Below are 25,377 nucleotides of genomic sequence, written 5' to 3'. Positions count from 1 at the left end.
GACCTCACGTTGCCATGTGAGGGACTCCGATGCTTTATTCACCAGGACCAAAGTCATAAAGCCGGCGTCTACCCGGATGGCCGGACTGTAACGCCGAAGCGTCCTTCGTCTTTACGTTTGTCCGTCCCTCACACACGGAGCCGTCAAAGCTTCGTCGGACACAGCGGTTTGTTTTCTTGCGACAATGAAGAAAACAAACGAAGTCTGATATTATTGTTACACAGTACTTCGTTCTGTACTGTGCTGTACTGTCTGATGTACTTTCTGTGTTGTACTGCCTGTTGTACTGCTTGTGTTGTACTGTCTGTGTTGTACTGCCTGTTGTACTGTCTGTTTACCGTGGGTCAGAGAGGACTGCAATTTCATCTACGCTATATGTCGTGCATATATGGTACATTTGACAATAAAGCTGACTTTGACTTGACTTTATATATATATATAAATGATCAAAAACCGAGCATTTCATGTCCGACCATTCAAACAAGATGAATGGAAATCTTTAAGTACGGTATTTTTCATGTAATCTTTTTTATCAGACAGACTAACAGACCAACAAGGAAAACAGCAGAGGTAATTATTGTTTTATATGAAGTAGCATTTTAACAGGTACAGAGAAAAATGCAAATTTGTGGTCCTTTCATGTTGTAAAACACAATTTGTGGAACTGCACATTTTCATTTTGGAGATTTTCCTTTCACATTGCAATAAATCATCCAAAGAGTGTTGTTTTTATTGTGCTAACTATGAGACTACTTGTTAGCAAAGGCCAGAATAATATGACATATCTTGTTATAAATGAGCTACTTTTAATTCTGTCAAGCACGGCAGCGCTTCAGGTCTTCTATTTAAAAGAAATAATGAAATGCACTATGGAATTGCCTTAAATGAGTTATATTCCAGGGGCAGTCAATTGGAAGTAACTGCTTGACCAACTACAACATTAATGCTAAGAACTGCTATTAACACATTTAAAAGCATATAAAAATACTGTAAAAAAAATTTGTTTTTGGTCACAACCTACATGATGCCAAAAATATGCCAAAAAATGGTGTTAAAATGCAGACTGGAAAGATTACCTGCATTACTGAACTGGTGGCAGCTATGTCATCATCAGCTGTTGAATGTTGTCTGCCATGGAGTCAATAGGACGGCAGCGCGTGCACATTCAGCATCTCCTCTCTCTCCCACCAGAGCTGTTCGTTCATGTTTTTTTGTGTCTTGTCACTCCATGTATTTGTCCATCTTCGTCACATCTACTTGCCCCAAGGCGCTCATACTCCCGTGAGTTTCTGCTCAACATGTGCAACACAACTTTTCTAGATTTACACCCAGCAGACGCGGAAGGACTATGTAAGTGCAGCCTGCTCCGGAGACCTGCTCAACCACCGACCCCCACTCCTGCGCCCAGTCCACAGTGGAAGCGCCACAGGCGGAACATGCGAAAGCAGAACAGGGGCAAGCGCGGAGGCATCTGGGCTAGTCTAGCATCTAGCTCTCACCGGCCGGTTCTGGCTGGATTATAAACTGGACTACATCCGCCTGCTCGGGTCATCGTTTAAATCTGAGGATGAGTGTTGTGTCTTTATGTTTGTGGAAACATGGCTCACCAACAGCGTCCTGGACTGTGCCATTCAGCTAGCCCGGCTAACATGCTACCGGGCTGACCAGAAGCCATGGCTGACAGGGGAAGTCCCCAGGCTCCTGAGGGCACAGAACGCAGCCTTCAGAGCTGGGGACAAGGTGGGCCTAAGGACAGCTAGGGCCAACCTGTCACAAGGCAGCAGAGTGGCCAAGAGACAGTACTCCAGGAGGATCGCCACCGACTTCAGCGACACCAGGAATCTGTGGCAAGGGATTCAGTCCATTATGGACTACAAGCCCCTTCCACAGTCCTGCGACAGCTCCACCAGTCTACTGAATCAGCTAAATGACTTCTTCACGTGCTTTGAGGCAGACAACAGCATCCCAGCACAGAAGTCTCCACCCCCTCCTGGCGACCACGCAAGCCCTCAAAAGGACCAATGCGCGGAAAGTCCCGCATCCTGACAACATTCCTGGTCGTGTCCTGAGAGACTGTGCTGACGAGCTCACAGATGTCTTCACAGACATCTTCAACATCTCTCTGAGCCAGGCTGTTATCCCCACCTGCCTCAAAGCCACCACCATCATCCCAGTCCCTGTACTGCCTGTTGTACTGCCTATGTTGCACTTGATGTTGTACTGTCTGAGTTGTACTGCCTGTTGCACCGTGGGTCTGAGAGGACTGCAATTTCATCTGTGCTGTATGCCGTGCATATAGGGTACATTTGACAGTAAAGTTGACTTTGACTTTGAAAATATACGGTATTCTCAAAGAAAGTGCCTCATTCTTACTAGCCAGCAAATGCAAGCAGAGGTTTAGTGAGCAGTGGCTGTTTGTCAGCTCACACCCAGTTGTCATGTTTCATGCTTTCACCACCAGTAACTTTTCATTGAGTTAAAGCAGACTGTCAGCTGAATTACAATGATCCATTCAGGTGGATTGGTATTGTGTAAGAAACATAAGCCTAGCTGGTGGCCCAAATCATTCCCTCTCTTGCCATCAGAAATGAGCATGGTGACATTCAGAACATGAAAAACGGCTTTGGCACCCAACTGAAGAGATTCCTCCCAGCTGCTACAGCTGGCTCTACTCATTGGGCTGCAGACTGGGCCACCTCCCTCTTTTAGCCCACAGGATCCTTTTATCCTTTCATCAGGTTGCACTCATGCGACAAACACCATCACCTTGCTATGCATCACACGGCAGAGCCACTTTGGCCAAGTGATATTTCCTTGGTGTTCCAAATATTCAGTAATGGTTTAAAGGAGTGGGGATAGAGGTAATCATATCAATTTGGATACACGGAGTATAAGCTCCTCCTGAAAATGACAGGACAAAAACAGGCTAAAGATGGAGGAAGCTCAGATGAAAAGAGAAGACAATGATGATTTCACCTGTGAGGAAATTTAGGACTTTTTATCTCACACTTCAAACCACTGACTTCTCACTCTTTTTTTACAGACTAGAGCTGAAAAAAGTCAAACAATCACACAAACTAAAGGTTTCATTTATTTATTTATTTTTATTTTATATACTGATTATACTCCTCGAAGATAAATTAGTCAATCACCTGCATATACATTAGTGTTTTCAGGCCCTGAACGCACCCACACACACACACACACCCACACACACACACACACACACACACACACACACACACACACACACACACACACACACACACACACACACACACACACACACACACACACACACACACACACACACACAAACACACAAGGGGCCTGTGGACATGCAGTGACAGGTAGAGTTGCAGGCAGCTCTTTTGTGGTGCACCCTAATGAGCAACTTGAAAAGGGGGATGGCGCCTTGCTCAAGGGCACCTCAGCCAGAGCACCTCCTGAACGCCTCTCAGCGGTGCTCTGGAGGTGAGCCAGCATCTCCTACTGTCAGCTCACACTCCAGGTAGCTGGGCAGGAGCAAGTATCGAACCGCTGTCCTTGTGATCATTGGACGACTCGCTCTACCGCTGAACCATTGCCGCCCCTCAAGTTGCAGCAGTCGTCTTTAGGAAAGACTATATAAAATGCAAATCCAGGTGGTTCCCGGTTCAAGTGCCACTCTGTGCGGAGTTTTCATGTTCTCCCCGTGTCTGCGTGAGTTCTCTCAGGGTTCTCCAGCTTCCTCCCACCTTCAAAAACATGCACTTCAGGTGGATTGAGCTTTCCAAATTATCCATAGGTGAGTTTGTGCGTGGGTGTATGTCTGTTTGTCTCCATGTGGCTACGTAGTCCACTGGCGTTGCATCCAGAGTGTACCCTGCCTCACGCCCCCAGTCAGTTGGGATAGACTCCAGCACCGTGTTACCCGCTGTGAAGGAATATGCAGGTTTGAAGATGAATGAATGAATGAATGAATGAATGAATGAATGAATGAATATAGTATATTGGTTTTAAATTCTTGCTTGATTTGACAATCCATTTATCTATTTATTTCTTTATTAGACTGACTGTATATCAACTTGTGAAAATTCTAAAGTGCCATGATGAAAATCAAAGGTAGAATACAGAATTTAAAATTGTAGGGAAACAGTCATCTCAGCCTGAAGAGATTCATACCCCAGAAATCCTTTCATGAATGATTTGTGAATTTAATTGGTCCCTTCATCTTGTTTTCTTTCAAATTCATAAGCAACATTTTACTTATGTGTTATAGTAAGTTTATGATGATACATGTGTTGCTGCCGCTGCTGCTGCTGCTGCTGCTGCTGCTCATGATGATGATGATGATGATGATGATGATGATGATGATGATGATGATGATGATGATGATGATAGGTATGGGCTTTATTTAGAGGTAAGACAATAAGGCCTTGATAAATCCTTACGTTCAGCGACAATATTATTGTAAAAATAGGACAATGTCTAAGTATTCATTTAAAGCATCAAAAGTATGGTTTAAATCAATTCAAGACAGAATGCAATGATACAAGACATTTTAGAATTTAGAAGAAATATCTTAGTTCCTTTTAGGCTCCTTAAATATTTCACTTTCTAAACAGCAACTATTATTATTATTGCTAAAAAAAATTTAATCAACTGATCTATTTTGTCATTCATGAACCTTTACTAATCTATTTGTGTGGCTTCTCTAAGATCAATAATGCATTAAGTATGTTATCTGCACACTAAATACTGTATTAACTATTAACTACCAGATGTAATGTGAGAGCAGTTCCCTATTAAAGTCAATAAATTCTTTACTATGCACTCATTAACATGTTGTCAAAATCTAATTATTTGAAATTATTTATTTTATTTATTGCAAAGTAAAGTTGAAGAAAGATGGGAAGGATGAGAGCAAAGGATACAGTATTAGACCATGACTGCAACAAAACAAGCAGGCATGAGTGGAAGTTTGTGTAACTAGGAAAGGACATTTTCATGTGTGGAGACTTTTTTTTTTTTAAATTAATTTAATTTTTTAATTATTTTTTTTAATTTTTAACAGACTTACCTGTTTATGTCAGCAGCTGTATAACCTAGATGCCATGAGCCATAGATGTCAAGTATCTAGACTTTGCAGGTCAATGTTGAGTCAACTCTAAAGACTGGTCAAGTCTCAAATTTCTTGTGGTTGTAATAAGTGGTCTATGATCTAATGTCTGCCTTTCTCCTTGGAATAATGTTTTGCTATTTCTGAGAAATTAAAATTGTGCAGTTTCCTCCCACCTCAAAAAACATGCACTTCAGGTTAATTAGCCATTCCAAATTTATCGTAGGTATGACTGTGTGCATGTGTGTTTGTCTATCTATGTGTGGCTCAGCGATTGACTGGCGTCGCACCTGGAGTTGCCCTGGCCTCACGCCTTCAGTGTGCTGGGATAGGCTAAATGATATTCAAACTCCTGATCAAGCATTATTTATTTTGTTTTGGGTTTTTTTGTTTGTTCGTTTGTTTTTTTTGGGGGGGGGGATTCTCAACAGCTGCAGAAGTGCTCATGGTATTATATTGCAGTGTCTTTTGTGGCTGAAGAAAACTGGCTTGACTTTGAGTTTCAAGTCCAGACTTCCTGTGTGTGACTGAATCCAAACCACAATGTAGAGTCCCCATCTGTTCTTCTAGTCAGTGGTAGTTCATATTAGACTGAACTGCCAATTGTTTGTGGGGTTGATAGTATTATTTTTTGGGCTTCAGTTCATTGATTGACACAGCTGAAGACATGATGGGAAATGTGGGAGAGAAAGTGGAAGGAAGACTAGCAGAAAATGGCTACAGAGAAGAGCCGCAAGACAACTGTACATGGGGCACATGCTCTGGAGAATGCGCTAAATACACCCCCAGGCTTCTGGGTTTTTTGTGAATATCCAAATTTCCACATCTCAGCTGTGAATATAAAAACATTTTTATATTCAAGCATTTAGAAACTAGACAACTCTGTGCCTTCATCAGCTCAGCCATCATTCCTCATCTTACCAGCTGTCTGATCATGGCAGGCAACACAGCTCTGCAGTATTTCCACATTTCTGCCCTCTCTTCCCCTTATTTTTTTTCTGATTGCTCAAAATAATCCACGTGATCCAAGCACACACAATGCCAGACCATTCTCAGTCAATTTCAGACAATTGCATTAGTATATTTAATGACTACAGACTAACTACGCCAGTTCCTCTTTAACCCAATATATAGAGCAAACAATCAAGCGTCTGTATAAGCTTACATACAGTGGCATACATAACAATGGTGTTTTCTGCAGCCAGTGCACAATAAAAAAGAAAAGAAGGTTTGAAAAAACACAATAATGAGAGGTACTTTAATCAGTATTTGTATAGATGATTAACATACTTAATAGATTCTCCTGAGAATTACAGTTGATGGATACAAGCACAGAGAGATGATAGAGTTTTTTCCCACAATTAAATAATTAAAAACTACAAAGAGAAACAGAATAATAGAAATAGGGCAGCAAAACTGTTGTAGCACCTGTATTACACAGCCAGCCCTTTGAAATGATCCTAAAGATAACGTTGTCTGCAATGTTGTCTTTAAACTTTGGGGATACTGAGGTGCTTATATTGTGTAACACCAACCTGGGCCTGGCTGGAGGATCACCACTTCCACACAACACATTTCCGCATCTCCCCACAAACCCTCTGCTGTAGCTGTCAAATATAGACACCTGGGGCTGCCATCTTGCCTTGTTTTGATGAGGCTGGCTGAGTAAAAGGAAGAGCAGGGACAGATGGTACTGTTAAACTGGCAGTGGTGACATGGCTGGCATTGAGCCAGGTAACCCTACAAGCTGCAGACAGCGGGAAAGCACCTTGACCCAGCTAGGTCTGCCAGATCTTAATTCCCATCAACTGTTTTGAGATTGAGGGCTGTGGTGCCATGTAAATTCAGGAAAGGTGAAGACAGCTCAGATAAACTGGCTTCCCAGAAGGCCATAGGTTAACAGCAGACTCAGCCACACAACCTATTAAAACGAAAAAGACAAAACTGCTTGGTGACTTTAAAAATCTATGACTGCTGGGTCAGGTTTCTGGGTTATTTCCAGGAAGTTGAATGTTTTTGTGGAACATGGCACCAGGGTTAATGACTGGGTGTAATGGATGTAAGTATATTTCAACTAAACTGACAAAATCAAGTCAGCAAGTGATATTCAGCAACCATAATTTCCACTTCTCGTGTTTCTGAATTGGTGTGTGTGACCCATTGCTCTCTAGCTAGCTAAATGCAATCTCTAATCTTTTACCTTTTACCTATGATGAGGTAAAAGGTTAAATACCTGTTTTGAAGGACTACTGTTTACTCTAACGCTTTTTAAACTCTTTCAATTGGATAATGAAGTCCTAAAAGACACAGCTATGCAAGAATTATACTTTATCATTCATTTTCTTGAAGGCAAGACAATCAGTCATCATTTCCTCCTCAGCCGCTTATCCGGACCCGAGTTGTAGATGGCCAAGTACAGCCTGGACAAGACCAGTTGATCACAGGACCACATAAAGACAAATTTCCATTCACAATCACAGTCACACCTACAGCACCTACAGTCAATTTAGAGTTCACCAATTCACCTAAACGCCATGACCTTGGTAGTGAGAGGAAGCCGACAAATCTGAGGAGAACCCACACAGACATGGGGAGAAGAAATAAACTTAGCACAGAAAAATCCTAAGTGAAATTGGAACAATGATCATTTTGATGTGAGGCAAGAGCACTACCTACTCAATCACTGTACTGCCCAGAAATACATTCGGAACACCTAAAACCTTACTGCTGTAGTAGAATATGATGTGCACTGACTGCAGCTGCGAAGCAGTTCAATTGGTGTGGGTGACCAAATCAAATAGGTTGCAGAAAATCGCACAGCCCCATTTCCTTTCACAAAAGCATTGCAGTAGGGACATGTGCAGTAGGCAATGACTGCAGCCATCCTGCCACCGTGCTGCCCCTAAACAGGTGCCCCTACAGTTTACAGGAATACATTAAATATGACACTCGCTGTCGCCGCACAACAAGGCTCGTCCGGGTTCAAGTCCCGCTCTGTGCGGAGTTTGCATGTTCTCCCCGTGTCTGCGTGGATTCTCTCCGGATTCTCTGGCTTCCTCCCACCTTCAAAAACATGCACTTCAGGTTAATTGGCCGTTCCAAATTGCCTGTGTGAGTGTGTGTGTGTGTGTGTGTGTGTGTGTGTGTGTGTGTGTGTGTGTGTGTGTGTGTGTGTGTGTGTGTGTGTGTGTGTGTGTGTGTGTGTATGAGTGTCTGTATGTGTCTATGTAGCTCCATGGTGCCCTGACTCACGCCCTATGCCAGCTGGGATAGGCTGCAGCTCCCTGTGACCCACGCAAGCAGATTAAGCGGGTAGGAGGATGAATGAATGAATGAATGAATGAATGAATGAATGAATGAATGAATGAATGGATGGATGGATGAATGAATGAATGAATGAATGAATGAATGAATGAATGAATGAATGACACTGGCATTGGAACTGAAGAACTAAGGTCAGCAGTATTACATTCTTTGAGAGAAACCACGCAGTGTATAGCTGACTGTGTATATTACTGCCTGTATAGCAGCAGCCATAACTTCCAGAGTCATTTCTGTGTCAGTCTTACAATAAAACTGAAGGAAAATCATTAGTTTGTTTAATCACACTAATGTACATTTTAACTTGCTTGAAATTTATTCCAGTCATTGTCAATTCAATCACTGATTATATACATTGAATTCTCTGATTAGGAAAGATGCATGCCATTTCAGAACATAATAAAACAGAAAGCCAAAGAAAATGAAATAACAAGCTTGATATAGACAATGATAATGTCAGCAGAATATGAGCGTACACGATTGTGTGTAGCACAGTACACTTGTGGTGATATTTAGTGATTATCAAAGAGTACACTGAGTCTTAAGATATGATTGTTGACATCCCTTCAGGGTCATTTAGACATCTGGAGAGAAGAAAGGAGTTAGCACTTCTGAAAATTATTCCTCAATCAAGCTGTTTAATGTCAGTGACTGTTTGTCTGTGAAATGTATGAAAAACTTTGAAAATCAATAGCCGTCAGGAATGAAGCCATTTAATGTGGAGGTGCAATAATCCATAATCTACTGACTCTAAGGGCAGACCTACAGTATTTTCCGCACTGTAAGGCGCACCTAAAAGCCTTTAATTAATGAGATTGAAAATATGACTATTGTTCAACGCATTCAGTAATAATAATAATTTGTCTACTCTATACCATGTTGGTGGCATGGTAGCACAGGGGGTAGTACTGTCGTCGCACAGGAAGGCGGTTCCTGGCTCAAGTTCTTCATGTTCTTGCATGTTCTCCTCGTGTCTAAAAAATGCACTTCAGATGAATTGGCCAGCTTCAAATTTCCCGTAGGTGTGTGTGCGTCTGTGGTTGTTTATATGTGACTCTACAGTGCACTGGCATCACAGGATAGGCTCCAGAACCCTGCGATCCGCATCAGCAGATGAAGCAGGAATAGAAATGAAGGAATTAATGTATCATATTGATGACATTCTCCTTTAACCAATTAATAGAAATTGTGAAAAGCTGCTATGGGGTCCCTGTGCTGTACTGCTTGAGGTAACATTAACCTTCGGCATAATTCTTTTACATTTCTTTTCATAATTGAAAAAGTTGTAAAAGATTATTTCAACATAACCCGTAATTGTCTGGCACTGAACACAGAGGGAAATTTCACTTCAATAAAACCACTTCTGATTTAAGTTTAAACAGAACAGACACTAACAAGTAACATGTTTCTGCCAACTTATAATCAGAAAGTTAAGGGCATACTAAGAATGATGTTACTGATGTGTGAAAAAACACCATTTAAAGACGCAGTCTCATTAGGCAGCATATTTGATGTCCTGGGACTGATACTCAATGACCAATTTTTTTTTTCCAGAGTCACTGATGCACTGAAGTTTCCTCAATAGAGCAAAATTATGACAAAATAAGAAAGCACAAACAAGATCTCTGCAGACATAAACGTCACCCCACACTTTTAATGGCTTATAAGTCATAACTTATTATTCTCTGTATGTTGTTCTAATTGGGAAAACACCCTTTTGTAAAATCACACATTTGAAACACAAAACTACAATTGAGTAAATTTGTAGAATCTGTTACCTTGACTCAGGATGTTAAACTTTCCATTTTGTTTGTTTGTCTGACTGTTATTAGGATTATACACACATTACTACATACATTTTCACTGAACTTGTTAGTAAGGTTGGACAAATCATCCATTTTCTTTGGTTATATTTAAATTAAATTTGTTTTTCTTTCTATATTTTACTGATTTTATTCTTCTTCTTGAAGAAACTTAAGGATGGAAACTGACAACTTTTTTCCATCCAACCATCTTATCATCCTCCCTGGATACACAGACGGGAGAAAGGTTATTTCCTCTTTCACATCATCAAACTCAGCCACCCCTATCAGCCTCCATCTAAGGGAAATCAGTCCACTGCTGCACTCTCATGGCAATGAAGAGCATCCTTATACAGCATGAAAAGCCAGGCCAAGCAGTGGAGTTACAGGGCTGATCTCCTCCCTTGCAAACAGCAATCTGGGCAGCAGAAATCCTCATCCTCTTGTCCAAACACATCTGAGGGTTCCTTGTCAGTGTCATTTGATTGACAGTGGCTGTGTTGAAGGGCTTGGCATTGTGTACACTGAATGCCAGGCCTCCGCCAGCCAACTGTCTGTCAGTGCACAGGTTGCAGAGTCAGTGGCGAGTGTTGTAGGAGGTTCAAAGAAGGTAGAATTAAAAGGAGGAGAGATGGGCTAAGCAAAAGAATTACAGAAACTCATCTGGCCTGCGGGATTCAGTTGTCTCCGACAAGAGCTGCTGCTGCTTCAGCTTTTCCTGTCAGGCTCACAAGCACACAGTTAACAGTGTGAGAGTGGAGCATGATGACATTGCGTGTTTGACCCCTACACCGCAACTTGAAAGCACTCCATCCTAGCTAAGAGCAGACAAGGCCCTGCACACTGCTTTAAAACCAATCATTCACTGAGATGAAAGTAACTATTTTTAGCTTCTCTCTCTGCTCAGGAAAATGTTGTCTTGCCACTATCGTCAAGTAAGCAGAGGCAGCAAGGTGAGGATGCATGAACTGTCAGTGGGAGGTTTGAACTTCAGGAGGAGAAAACTCAGTGTTACAGATGGTATTGATCCAGTCATGCCGGTTGGCATAAAATGCCTTGAGACTGAATGTCCTGTACTTCAGATTAACTGAAGCCATTATTCCTCTGGCTCATTGTGACCCACTCCCATCCAGCATCATCTCAGGACCAGAAAAGCTGTCATAAAGCATTAAGCTGCCCCAGAGTGCTGTGATTATGGATGTAAAGATCACCCACAAGGCCTGGTTTCTTTTTGCCTGCCTGAATATTTTCTTGCCTTATTTCTTAGAATCCTGCTCTTTCTCCCTCCTACATCACGATCCACCTGCAGCTTTTGATTAATAGTTTCTATTTTTGGATTTGTCTCTGTGTGTGCCATCTTTTTCATCCTGTGCGGCCTAACTTACTTGGAAGAGATAATAAAGGCGAACGGTAAAACAAAACCGTAAAAATCCATCATTTTGGTGCAGGAATCAACAACCATTTTAATGCTTTGCACAAGAGGGACCACTAAAATTAAACTTATCTCAAATCCCTAATTTCAAAATGCCACTTATTATTATGCAAAGGCACAAATGACATGATAATCTGACTATGTTAAACAATTAATGAAAAACAATATGCACAGATCTCCCACTACCAATGAATGATTTTTTTTTTCAGAATTTTAAGCATTTTATTGAACATTTTATTTTTTAATCTTTATTTTTACAATTCATTTTTTCAATAATATATTTAACAAGACTTGTAATTAACAATGACATCTTAAATATGCAAAGTCAAAACCTAATGTTAATTCATGTTTATTTTCATTTTTTTAAAGAAGCTGTACAGTATGTGCTTGCCCAGAGGGCTCATTCTCTAGACCACATCTGTCAAACTCAAGGCCCGGGGGCCAAATGTGGCCCGCCACATCATTTTATGTGGCCCGTGACAGCATAAAAGGTCAGTGTCTAAAAATAATTTGGTCAAATACATCAAACTTATGTTTGATGTAATTTTTCTTTATTCACTTGGATAATTTGATCCTTGATTGATGGGGTTGTGTGTGTTTCATAACCTGACACACTTATAACAGAGAAACAAACATTTATTTATTTATTTTTCCGTGCAACTGTAATGTATGTAACTTGAATAAATAATAAATTCAGAGTTTTTTACCATTAAGGAGTAATTACAATTATTTTACATTACATTGAGTTACAATTTAGTGACATTTATAAGTTACATCTGGCCCTTTGAGGACAGACATTATGCTGTGGCCCTCTGGGAAAATGAGTTTGACAGCAAACCCCTCTGTTTGTTTACGGTGACTATCTGCATGCACACCCAAGCATTTAAGCATGAGGAGGTAAGGTAAATCTGCATTCAGTTTACATTGATTAATGTGATTCCATCTGAATTGCATGTTTGTTGTTTTAAACCTCCTTGTCTGAGAAATGATCTTTCAAAATGACACATTAAATTGTTAAATTGTTCCTTTTTGTTACAAATTTTAATAAAAGCATCTCTTCACGTTACAACTGTCAACTTCCACCCCCTTGCAAAATACAAAATTGAGCGCTAACCCGCTTGTATAATCAAACAGCATGATTTATCTGCTGAATAAAGACAACTAGCACAGCGACAACAGTCTGTTTCCCACATTGAGAAGTGAATTCAAGTAGTGCATTGTGGGTAGAGATTTTTATAAAATTGAGTGGGTGGCATGCCGCAAAATCTAATGTTAGAGGGAGGTCCTGAAGCACCTTTCACCTCCCCATCACGTGGCTTCTGCCTCATCAGAGCAGAGTGGTAAATCAGCCTTTGAGAGGGAATCAGATCCACACAATTCTTACTCGAAGTAATGACAAATTTGAATTTTTATAAACCACAAATCAGGACCAACAAGACTACATAGGAATCAGTTCAAGGGTGAGTGTGTTTTTGCAGAGTAATACAAATACTGGCGTTCATTGCCTGAAAAAAACATTTATCCAACTAAAGAAATTACATGAAGAAAAAATAGCAAATTACTGAAGTGAACACTGCTGGTCTGCAAAGTATACAGCCAGAGCGTAGGAGGACGTTTTCCTCCACAAAAATAATAACTTGAAAAAGGACAATCAAATTGCATAAAGTGGTTTTATTTAGATTTATAATTAAACAATTCAAAAAGACAACTATGAGAGAGATTAAAAGTTCATTGTTTTGAACATGTCAGGGCAGCACCATGGTTGTAGTTATTATATTAAATCAAAGTTAATTCTCTTCTTCTACTAATGACTGAAATAGATATTGCAGATGAACACGGAGTCCTGTCTGCATTCACAGAATTTGAATGTTTGCTAACAACATAGTGTAAACATCAGATCCATCACTGAACTCTGTATCACATTGACGCATTCATCGTTGGAGATTGCCACGCCATTTTTGTTTGGCTATTGATGCACCATGGAGCACAAATGACTGCAGGTGGAATCTGGGTAATCATGGATTCCTAGGAACTCTTTACACAACAAAACATCTTGTAAAAATCGTAAACCGTCTTTGTGGCATGGCCGTTCATTTACATAAATAACAAGTGGAAAACATTTGGAATCAGTTCTATAATGGTTTGTTGTTGTTTTTTTCAAAAATACCACCATTGTCATATAAATTGTAGAAACGATTTATTTATTTTTTTGAAAATTATAGGTCATCCCCACTTTGAACATGGCCACTATATTTTGAGTCTTGGGCTGATAAACATAGTGTGTGTATGTGTGATGTTGATTTTGAATGTTTTGGTCACCCAGTTTGTCATACTGCAGTACTTCAGTTGTTATCACAACGGAAATGTCACACAGCCACAACCTGATGCTAACAAGCTCGGTTAAAAAATTGAAGATGGAGAAGAAAAGGAATATCTGAAGAGAATTAAAAAACACTGCAGAGTTAGACAGAGAATAATCAGACTTTGAATCAAAGATGGTCTCAGGCAAGCAATCCAGCTGACCCATTTTTTTAAAGTGACATTTTGCAATCAAAAAATAAAAATATGAAAAAACCTATCGAGGTGGGAAGATTTAATGAGAGAGAAACTCTCCATTTCTCTCTCACTGTGGGGAGTGACCTTTCCGACTCGCTGGTGACAACGTTCCCTCTAGATTTATTGGGCCTCTCCCTTGGTTGCACTGGGAAAAATAGTGAAAAGTTGCCTCACCATCTAGATGTTGACCTTTAATTTGACACGGGCAGCGCCAGGCACAGCACACATAGCCTGACCAGCTAGCAGCATCAAATAGAACACTAGACCCCAAGGTGGTGAAAATAAGTGAAAGAGCAAGACTTGGCGCCTTTGTTGACTTCATTTCTACCACACTTTGTGTGCATGATAAATGTATGTGAAACGAAGGTCATACCTCCAAAGCAAGATCATTGGGTATTCACAACACAGAGACCACAGATGAGCTGAAGGAAGCAGTTGAACAGAAATTATTGCAGAAATAACACTGACAGGTCTCCACCTAGCTGGCAGTCAGCTTCTATGTTAATTAGAAGCGTAAGCCTCCCTGCCTCATCTTACATGATACAAAAGTCTTGCTATTCATTGACATGCAATTGCTTTGCTGCAGAGTCATATTATAATATTGTCTGTTCTATACATATTTTCTTTATTTTGTATGCCAAAAACGAAGTTGTATGAGTTTATCATGGTTGCTGGATGGAGAGATTGACTGATTTGATTTTTTTAAATCACGTTTATTCATAAGAAGGGGCAAAAATATCAGCAATCCTGAAAAAAGATAATAGTCCCAACAGTCACTGGTCCTTAAATAGAAAGCACAAAATTCTGCACAAAACATTTCTATATGTTTACATATATAACAACCGAGATAAAACCGAGGTTACAACATATTTCTTCTTGATATCTGTTATCTACTTGATGCAGTTTTTATATACAGTATATACTGTATGTATATATATATATATATATATATATATATATATATATATATATATATATATATATATATATATATATATATATATATATATTAGGGCTGTCATTTTAACGTGTTAATTAGATCAATTAATTATGCTGCAAATTAACGCGCTATAAAAATTAACGCAATTAATCGTGAGTGGCAAGTCAATGCACCAGCATTTTAAATTTGGCCCATTGAGAGACCTGTAGGCTGCAGTGGAATGTCACTTCGTACCTGCGCCACTAGTCAAAAGCAGGGTGACTGACAACAGAGATGGACGCAACACAGGAGAGCGAGGCAAGCAGACTTGGATCTTTGGGCGGAAAGTTTATTTATAAAAAGAACAAAGACGGGACTATCAACAAAAACGCTGTGATTCTGCGCTGCCAATCTGCGCTATAGACGCCTCCGTCAGTCTGCCCCAGGGCAGCTGTGGCTACACACGTAGCTTACCATCACTAGGTACGAATGAGGAGTGAATTAATAATGGATCCGATCTAAAGCATCTTTGAGTGTCCAAAAAAGTGCTATATAAATCTAATCCATTATTATTATTATTATTATTATTATTATTATTATTATTATTATTATTAGTATTAGCATTATTATTATTACTTGTGCCTACTGTAAAAGAGAATTTTCATATCACCGAAGCAGCTCCAGCCTAACGTTTCATTTAAATGTATAATATGTCAAGGACACAGAGTTGTCTTCTGTCAGTTCCGGTAACGTTAGCTTACCCTTTAGCCTTATTTAGAGACATGTTATACTATTCATTTTGAATTGCTGTATTCAGTCAGCTTTAGTATCATTTTGATTGAGAGTCTGCTCATGTGCCTATTTGAGACTTAGCCTTATTTTATTTCAGAATTTTATTTTAACTTTGTTTGTATTGCATTTTTGAGAAATGCACCTGGCCTAATTGGTTTGCTGATGTGCTTGACCTTTTTTCTTTTAAATTTCATTTATAAAGCACACTTAACCAATAAAAATGTGGATTTCAAATCTTCTCTTCTTTGTGCATTCTATTGATTAGTCATGCACTACAATTTTGTAATGTTCTAGGCTTCAAATTCTTTATTTGGGGGCCTTTAGCAGGGATGAGATTAAAATGTGATTAATTAGATTAATTAATTACAAATCCTGTAATTAATAAGATTAATTTTTTAATCGCCTGACAGCACTTATACACACACACACACACACACACACACACACACACACACACACACACACACACACACACACACACACACACACATATATATACATGCATACATTTATGTATGTATATACTGTATATACAGTGTGTATATATATATATATATATATATATATATATATATACAGAGAGAGAGAGAGAGAGAGAGAGAGAGAGAGAGAGAGAATGAGAGAGCGCTCCTGAGAGCATCGTGGAATTAAATAAACAGCTGTCAACACAAAAAATACTCTTATTTTCTCTTTAATGTCCATTGACATACAGTATGATGCAAACACACTGTACACAAGAAAACAAATATTTTCTTGTTATTGTTATTTCTTGACATTGTTATTAATAAAATCATTAAAAGTAGCATTTTGTTTAGTTTTTATATTGTACTGTTGCCAAAAATGTCATGTTTGGATGCACAGTTTTTTGTTTAAGTACATTCTAGGGATGCACTACTTTCTTGAGGTAGATAGATAGACAGACAGACAGACAGACAGACAGGCAGACAGACAGACAGACAGACAGACAGACAGACAGACAGACAGACAGACAGACAGACAGACAGACAGACAGACAGACAGACAGACAGACAGACAGACAGTATGCTGTACCAAGTAACTTTTTCTTGCAGAATTATTGAATTATTGTCATTATGTTTCATGCATTCAAAAACATTTCTTTCCAACATCGCGTGTTCTGTAAAGTTGTGTGATCAATATTGTTGAGTATGCAAGCCAATAAAGAATTATTTGAAGTCAAGAACCAAGCGGAATTCATCTGTAAAGGTTATTTCAGGGGTCAACAGTCAAAGGCACATGCACATTATGCAGAAATTATAACTGAATCTGTATCCTTGCCAAAAGCGTAGGTGAGTGTACTGAAACAATAACCTTGGACATAATCCAGCATTGTTTAGCAATTTTTGAGCAGCAGAAAAACTCTTTAAATTTTCACAACCTGCTGATGGCATGTTTGACACTCCAAGCTCAGTGACCACTTCCATCTGAGAACATTCTGAAACCTTGCAATGGCAAGATGTTGTTGATCAATTGTTAGGTGTCATCTTTGTCTTATGATCTTTTCAAAATGTAAACAGCATGATGAGGAGGACTAATGAAATACAGATTCTGATTGAATCAGGAAAGTGTGTGTGTGAGTGTGTGTGTGTGTGTGTGTGTGTGTGTGTGTGTGTGTGTGTGTGTGTGTGTGTGTGTGTGTGTGTGTGTGTGTGTGTGTGTGTGTGTGTGTGTGTGTGTGTGTGTGTGTGTGTGTGTGTGATTGAGAGTGGTTACAGACTTGTTCATCAGACAAGTGTCAGATATGTGTTTAAATATAGCAGTTTGTTGATTTCCTCTTTGAAGTCTGCAAGGAAGTTTATTCAGTCATGCATTTGTGTCAGGGGTGTTTGTTAAACTAATTTAATGCTGGACAGTCATTAACAGTCTCGAGATGCAGTATAAAAAACTGGAACAGTTCATACTTGTGTGTTAAATATGTTATAGTCTATATGTTATGTTATTCTGCCATTTGCCTAGCAGTTGTTTGAGAAGAATGAAAGGTTTGCTGTTTATTTTTCAAGGACACGTCAGCAAACAGCAGGGTTACTGAATATAGTGTTTGCTACATGTGATACATGCATGAATCTCCTATATGTACCAGAATTTAGCAGACAACAGTAAAATATTATAATTACATTTATTTTAGGTTTAACAAAGTGTGCACATTAAGGTTTACTTAAACTGATTTCAAAATTCACCACACTGCAGCAACACTGCAATGCCCAAATTTCAGCTTATAACTCAAGACAAATTTGATAATTTGACTTTTTCTGCTTCCTGCTTCCCCAACAGGACAAGATTAACTTCTCAAACACTGCATTGCCTTCTATTACTCTCTTTTCCTGAAACACAAACACACACATACACACACACACACACACACACACTCACACACACACACACACACACACACACACACACACACACACACACACACACACACAAACATAGTGTAGTGCAGACATTCATGTCCGACAACAGTAACGCACAGACGTAAATGAGGAGCCATTCTGCTTTTCATCCGGAAATTGCAAATGGCAATGTGTTCAGGTAAAAAGACAGTGACTGAGTTCCTCACCGTGTTTACTTCTGGAAAACTGGGGAATAACAGGCTGTCATATGGGGTGACACATCTGCCTTTGTTAAAAAAATTACCCTTTCTTCGCCTGTTCTCCGACGCTCACACTCCTGCACACACTGTCCATTTGGCAAGTGCAGACTAAATGGAACTGCTTCTCTGGCATGTTGCTGTGCCGAAGCACAAAGAGCCAGGGCTGATAGAAATCCAATTATCTTAGGCAAATAATGGATGTCTCATTTAAGACATGCAGCCACAATTTTCTCAAAGCCAGTCGCTATCAACTGCATCATGTTGCTCGACATTAATTCATCTTCAATTATATACTACAAGCTGTCAAGAACTGCATATCCTAATAACTTTTTGAAGTCACAGGAAATAAGGCTGTTCAGGATGTAATATTTACTCACATGTAGCGTAGGTGTGGATTCTGAGCAAACGCACGAGGCTGGATGACCTTCAGGTTGCAATTCATGATTGTTCTGAAATGACAAAATACAATACAATAACCATGAATAACTCACCAAATGCTTCTTTTCCTCCTAGCATGACCATCTTAAAATACTCACAGCATGCTTTGTGCTCCTCACCTACTTGTAAATAAATCCGTTTTAACCGCTCATATTACTGGTCTCAAAATTCAAAATCAATCCAGCAATTCTGATTCATTTAAAGACTAGAGTAGATTGTTGTCTAGTCCAATAACTTAATATAATAAAAAACATTGTGAAAGTGTAAAACTGTGAGACAAAACCTTGAATTCACTGTAAACTACAATTTCAATAATTATTTGAGAACATCTGCGTCTTCACAATCAAGTAAATGAAACATCTGACGGGAATCTGCATTCCACTGCATTCCCCTGCATTCCCATTCATCATGTGAACCTGTAAATGAAACAGCTCTTCAGTTTACTGGGCTCCCATGGAATTCTCTCACAAAGGACTGAAATTTACAGTGACCCACTTTAGGGACCTTTTCTGAGCTACATTGGTAATGAATTCAAATTCTTGTAATCACTGATGTCTTGGGGCGGCACAGTGGCGCAGTGAGTAGAGCTATCGCTGCACAGCACGGCAGTTCCCAGATTGGGTCCCACTTTGCGCTGAGTTTGCATGTTTTCTTCTGTGTCTGCATGGGTTATATCCGGGTTTGCCGTCTTCCTCCCACCTCCAAACGCATGCGCCTCAGGCAAATTGGCCAGCATGAAATTGCCCTTACATGTGAGTGGGTGCATGTGTGGTTGTTTGTCTATATGAGGCTCTGCAGGGCACTGGCATCACACCCAGAGTGTCCCCTGCCTCATGCCCCCAGGCAGTTGGGATAGGCTCCAGCACCGCGAAACCCGTGACAGCGGATGAAACAGGTTTAGAAGATGATGAATGAATGATAGAATGAACAGATGTCCTGTGACGTCATAATCGACAAGCAAGAGGAAAGGACCCAAAAGCAGAGCTGAGGCCTAAGAAAGGTATAACAAAATAATTTTACTGTGGCCAAAGCTGGCAGCTAGTGAAGGGTGTAGTCCAAAGAACATGGGTAGAACTCCAGGTCCCGGGTTCAGAAGTTCTGGAATGGGGTGCGAAGGCAAGACTGGGTGTTGGAACAGTCAAGGGTTGCGAAGAGACAAACATGAGTTGCATAACTCAGTCAACTCGAGTCAAGACAGAGGTTGAATGGGAATAAGAATAGGAGTGTAGATGACCTCTAGGAGACAGGTGTGGACGTAGATGATGTGCCATCCCTCAACTGCACAACCAGCAAAAAAAAGCAAGGAGAACTCTCCACAGGAAAATAAAGCTATGTCTTTTCAAAACAAGAGTCAAATAACATCACGTCTTTCTCCAAAGCAGTCAATGACCGTACCAGTCGCTGCCTATTAATGCAGATTGTGGATTATTCCCAACTGTTGTTGCCATAACCTTCTAAAAAGACCGATCATGCCTGGTTTTGATAATAATGTGGCTTAGTCCAGAGTTGGGGATCCAGTGCCTTCAGGTGTGTCTTCTTATTTGGATTTATATGGTCTTTGTGTGGGCTGCACGGTGACACATTGGGTAGCAAATCACAGCAAGAAGGTCCTGAGGCCTCTGAGTGTTTGTATGTTCTTTCTGTGTCTGCGTCGACTCTCTCCAGGTTCTTTGGCTTCCACTCACCACCAAAATATGCAGAATAGGTAAGCTGAGCACTCAAAAATCGTCCATAGGTGTGATGTGAATGTGAATGGTTGTCTGTCTTTCACATGGCCCTACAGTGAGCTGGCACCCAATCCTGGCTTTACCCTGCCTCTTGCCCGTAGCTGGGATAAGCTCCAGCATAATCCATGACTTGTAGCTTCGGGTTAGAGGCTGAAGAGGAGACAATAATAGTTGTATTGTCTTCAAGAAGATGAATTAACGATCTTTGTGTCATATATTACATTCAACCATAGTGAGCTATATTGAAAATGCAGCATTTACTCCTATTCGAGTAACATTTGAAAAAAAAACCAACGTTTTTCAGTTGGAACTGGTAGACTTGGACATGAATACTGGAGATAGGATGGGGAAGGAAAACAATTCTAATGGACAGATTTCACTGTTTTGCTGGCTTTTGACAAGAAATATAGCAAACCATCTAAAGTAAGTTGTAAAGTAAAACAATAACCAGTTAATAAATGAAGTGAGCTTCAAAAAAAATGTACCTGTACTGCACAATGCTAGTGAAGCTCTTATCCTGTGCGATGCTGCCCCACTAGGCAGCAAGCATAACACAAGGTAAGAACTTTCTCTGGGAAAGCCCATGGAGGAGCCAGGCTCCCCAGACAAGCAGACAGGCAGCAAGAGAGAGACGGCAGTAATGAGAAAAATGCTAATTTAGTGGTGGGGATATTGCACTTGGCCTTCCTGATGAAGGATCAAGAGGATCACAAAAGGGGCCAGTTCTGAGTTTGGAGGGTAAAGGAGAATACGATTTTCTGAAGAGAAAGAGAAAAATGAAAAGGAAGGAAAAAAAGCAACTGTTGAAGGATTGTCAGGCTGAGTAAACTGTAAGGGACCTGGCCTTATTGTGGAGGGCAGCAAAGAAAGAAAAAAAGCATAGCGTTGGTTTAAGAGGAGAAGAACACAGAAAAAACAGCAGAACAACAGGGAGTCCTAATTCAATTTTTCCTGCTGCTTTTTAGCATTATTTGATCAGTGACTAAGGACGTAAAGGAGTGGTTAACACCAGCATGACAATTGAAAGATTGTTTAAACCTCAACTTCTGTACGAACATGAGACACAACCTGTATTCCCTCGGCTCTGCACACATGTGAGCAACAGATTAGTATTTTCAGAATCAGAATTAGGCAATATTTGTCAAATTCAGTCAGGTATTAAACATTTAATCTTGATGTGCCAGTGGTGATGCTGTTGCTGCATCCAGCAGAGCAGTGAGTATATGCTGGCAATCTGATGGAAAATAAAGATTAACAGTAGTACGTGTCCCTTTGTCCTTTCTCCATTTACAACACAGCAGGACACCGAAGTGTCGATCACTTGTCTTCCCCAGCTCCCCTCCAGATCACAGCATCAACACTCACAATCTTTGCAGTCCAGTGTAGAGCTCCATATCAACATCTCTCAGAGTCTGCAGTCCTGTCCAGTTCTCTATGTGTCTGTAATCAGAGAGAAAGAGAAAGGTAGATGAAAACTACGTCTTCATCTGAAGAGAAAGGCAAACGATCCAGAAGAAATGACAGATGAAAACATGTTTCAGGCTCCAGCCGCAGAATAGCTGTCTGTTGTCAAAGTTTTTAAATCTATATTCATTTAATTTACAATTACTGGAACAGCTCTGACAGTGTGCTCTCTGCTGCTCTCTGATAGATTTAATTGCCAAAAGGCAGCAGATGCAGCGTCTTCTGTTGTATGAGAAGGGGATCAACTGAGAAGAAGAAGTAGAAGATTGATTTTTAAAATCACGTTTATTCAAGTCAAAATACAAGATAGTCACGTTGACAAAAAGTCCAAAAGAGATTCACGCAAACAGGTCATAACATACTGTAAATGGAAAAATGAAACACAACCATGAATTGTATTCAGAACCGCTCAACTCAAATACGTTACACACATGCAGCTGTTGACAAAAAAAAAAAAAAAACACTGTAAATGATATACATTAGCTAAATTATGGAAATTTAGTTCAGAAAGCAAACCGGTTTGAACATTTTTATAGCGACATAGAGATAGCATTACGGTCTCACTCTACAGCATGCCAGCATTGTTGGCCAAGTCATTGCTCAATCCATGGTGAGGCTCGGCTGGCTGGTGCCTCCCCACAGGTCTCTTCTCAGTATTTCAGCGGTACATGTGAAAATTCAGCGATTGGAATATGCTAATCAGAAATGGACTCCTTATCTAAAATACTATGTAGATGCACTAGAAAATGTCCAGCGTTGGGCAATAAAGGAGGTACAAGGCCTTAGTGAGCGGTTGTATGAAGAAAGGTTGAAGAAAACTGAACATGCCCACTTTGGCCTACAGACGAATTGGGGGAGACATGATAGACATTTTTCAAATATTGAGGAATGTGGATATGGCACAAAGTTAGCAAAGGGGCTTGTGGAGCAAAGCACAAACACATCCAATAGAGGACATTCATTTAAGCTGAAACATAAAAGAGCCAGACTAAACTACCGCAAATACAGATTACACAGAGAGTAGGTTGAATGTGGATCAGGCTACCAAGGAAGTAGTAACATCAGCGAATATTGACACCTTTAAGAGAAGACTCAACAAGTATTGGAAAGGCCAACCGATGATGGCTGACTATGGGGCGGAACTTGTGATTTCTAACAAAAACAAATAAAAATGGCTGAATGTGGATACACAATCCACCAATTGCCAAGATTTGTGATGTCAACTTGCGTGAAATGAGCAATGGAACAGAAGAAGAGTTACACATAGACACCAAATGCATGAGGCCCAAGTGCAGTATTCAAGTTGTAAAATTTGTGATGTTGTATCCGCCAAATATGAGTGGTGGCCCAAAGCATGGCTTGTATCTCGGATTTTTGGTCATAGGTCAAGCAAAAATATGGATCAGACAACAACTCGTATTTTAAAAAATTCATATGTTGAGCAGCTCGTATCTGTGTGTGCGTGTGTGTGTGTGTGTGTGTGTGTGTGTAATACACACAAGATGTCTGTGTGCGTCTGTATAATACACACATACAGACACAGACACACACAGACACATACGTATGAGCTTAAGCCTAAATTTTTAACCACATTCCACTGTTCATTACGAGTTTGTGCTGAGCTTTGTAATGTGTGTTTATTTAAACAGCAACAAATAAAAGTGTCTTTTCAAATTGTAATGTAAAGCTTTTGCTCCTTTAGCATACCTTCCAGCTTTTGTGCATCTGCTGTACAATAATGATACAGCATCTGAAAATTTCTGTTTATGCAAGCAATGCACTCTGGGATGCATCTGTTTTGGTCTGCAAAATGTGGCCATTTTGCAGAATAAAGGTCTGCGAAATGTGACAATCACTGTTAGAACCAAGTTGCATTATGAATTACAGTAGTAAATACTAGTAAATCATTTAGAAGTCTATTATCTCCTGAAAGCACTATACAGCACTGTCCACATTTACACATCATACACTTTTGGCAGAGGCTTTTATTGGCTTTTATTGTTGGCTATTGGTTTGCCAATTAATATTAAGACTGGCAGGTGGGAACAGTTAAAAGTGATGTTCTTATTTGCTGTTTTTCCAAGAAATTATTTCTTTAATTTGTTTTCCGCATAGAATAGTCATAATTTGGATTTAATTGTGAGCTTTGGAAATTGAGCTAGGATTGTCCAAATGGGTTGGGAGATTCAAACCCAGTCCAAACTAAAACTAATTTGAATATGCGACACATTGATTGAAACTTAAGGGTTATTTGCTTTACTTCGAAATCACATTGTACCATTCACCTCTACCTGATGACCTCCCCCATAATTCCAATTTAAAGCAAATGCACTTTTTGTTTGCTCGAAACAGCAGTTTAATCTTCTTGAAGAAAAGATGGAAGCAAGGTCCTCGTTGTCATTCTCTGCTAATTACATAAACAAAGGAGCCTAAATATGATGCATCACCTGAAACTGCAGTAAGCACTCGCCTTAGACCTGCAGTATAAAACATAGCATTCAAACTTCTGGTGAACACTTGGTGAAGAAGAAACAGCACAATCACATACAAAAAAAACATATACGTTTTTTTTTTACCCAATGAAAATATTTCAATGGTTAGACAAATAGAAACAAATTGTTTTCTTCATTTTTTTTTCAAGATGTTGCTAATAAATATGCTAATAAGTCATTTTTCTGTCTCACACTAGAAGGGTCATTTTATCATTAGGTTTCTGTCATCATTGACAAAGAGCATTGGATACTGCAGTGATTATAGAGTTTAGCATAAGAGAGCTGTACAACAGATAGAATTTCAGTGTTATTATATAATAATGGTAAAATTTGAATTATGCAAAAAAAATATCATCATTTATTTGGGCAAAAAATTATTTCATTTGTGGCACCGCTTCATTATTTATTATACAATTTAACATAATCCCCATTTTCATCAACCTGCTATCGACAAACAGCACAGAGGAAGGAGGTAGCACCTCCCTGCAGAACTGTGTTTGGAACCTGTTTGTCCACAGCACAATGAATATGTATGTGGATTAAACTGATGTGAAAAGGACAATGGATATGAATAACAAAGGTGTTATGATTATACAGGGGCAATTCAATCTCTGTCCTGTTATTCACAGATTTTTTGAGGATGTGAAAATATAAATCTATATGACTTGAGAAGTTAATGAGATGCTAGCATTTTATTTTTCAGTCATAGTTTTAGTTCAGGCAGA

At 39.6% G+C, this 25,377-nt stretch overlaps 1 protein-coding gene across 1 annotated transcript in view; it reads right to left on the bottom strand.

Annotated features, from left to right (window-relative positions):
• The window catches only part of ntrk3b (neurotrophic tyrosine kinase, receptor, type 3b), a 159,214-nt gene that overhangs the window by 107,040 nt on the left and 26,797 nt on the right, over window positions 1-25,377 (bottom strand). Inside the window, exons 2-3 of the mRNA XM_068314385.1 lie at window positions 22,062-22,136; window positions 18,909-18,980 (exon numbers count right to left, since the gene is read on the bottom strand). Of these exons, the coding sequence (XP_068170486.1) occupies window positions 18,909-18,980; window positions 22,062-22,136 (147 nt within the window). The remainder of the gene's footprint in view (window positions 1-18,908; window positions 18,981-22,061; window positions 22,137-25,377) is intronic.

This window comes from Antennarius striatus, chromosome 1 (assembly GCF_040054535.1).
Source record: "Antennarius striatus isolate MH-2024 chromosome 1, ASM4005453v1, whole genome shotgun sequence".
In the NCBI taxonomy this organism is placed as follows: Eukaryota; Metazoa; Chordata; class Actinopteri; order Lophiiformes; family Antennariidae; genus Antennarius; species Antennarius striatus.
This window is presented reverse-complemented; position numbering and strand designations above follow the sequence as displayed.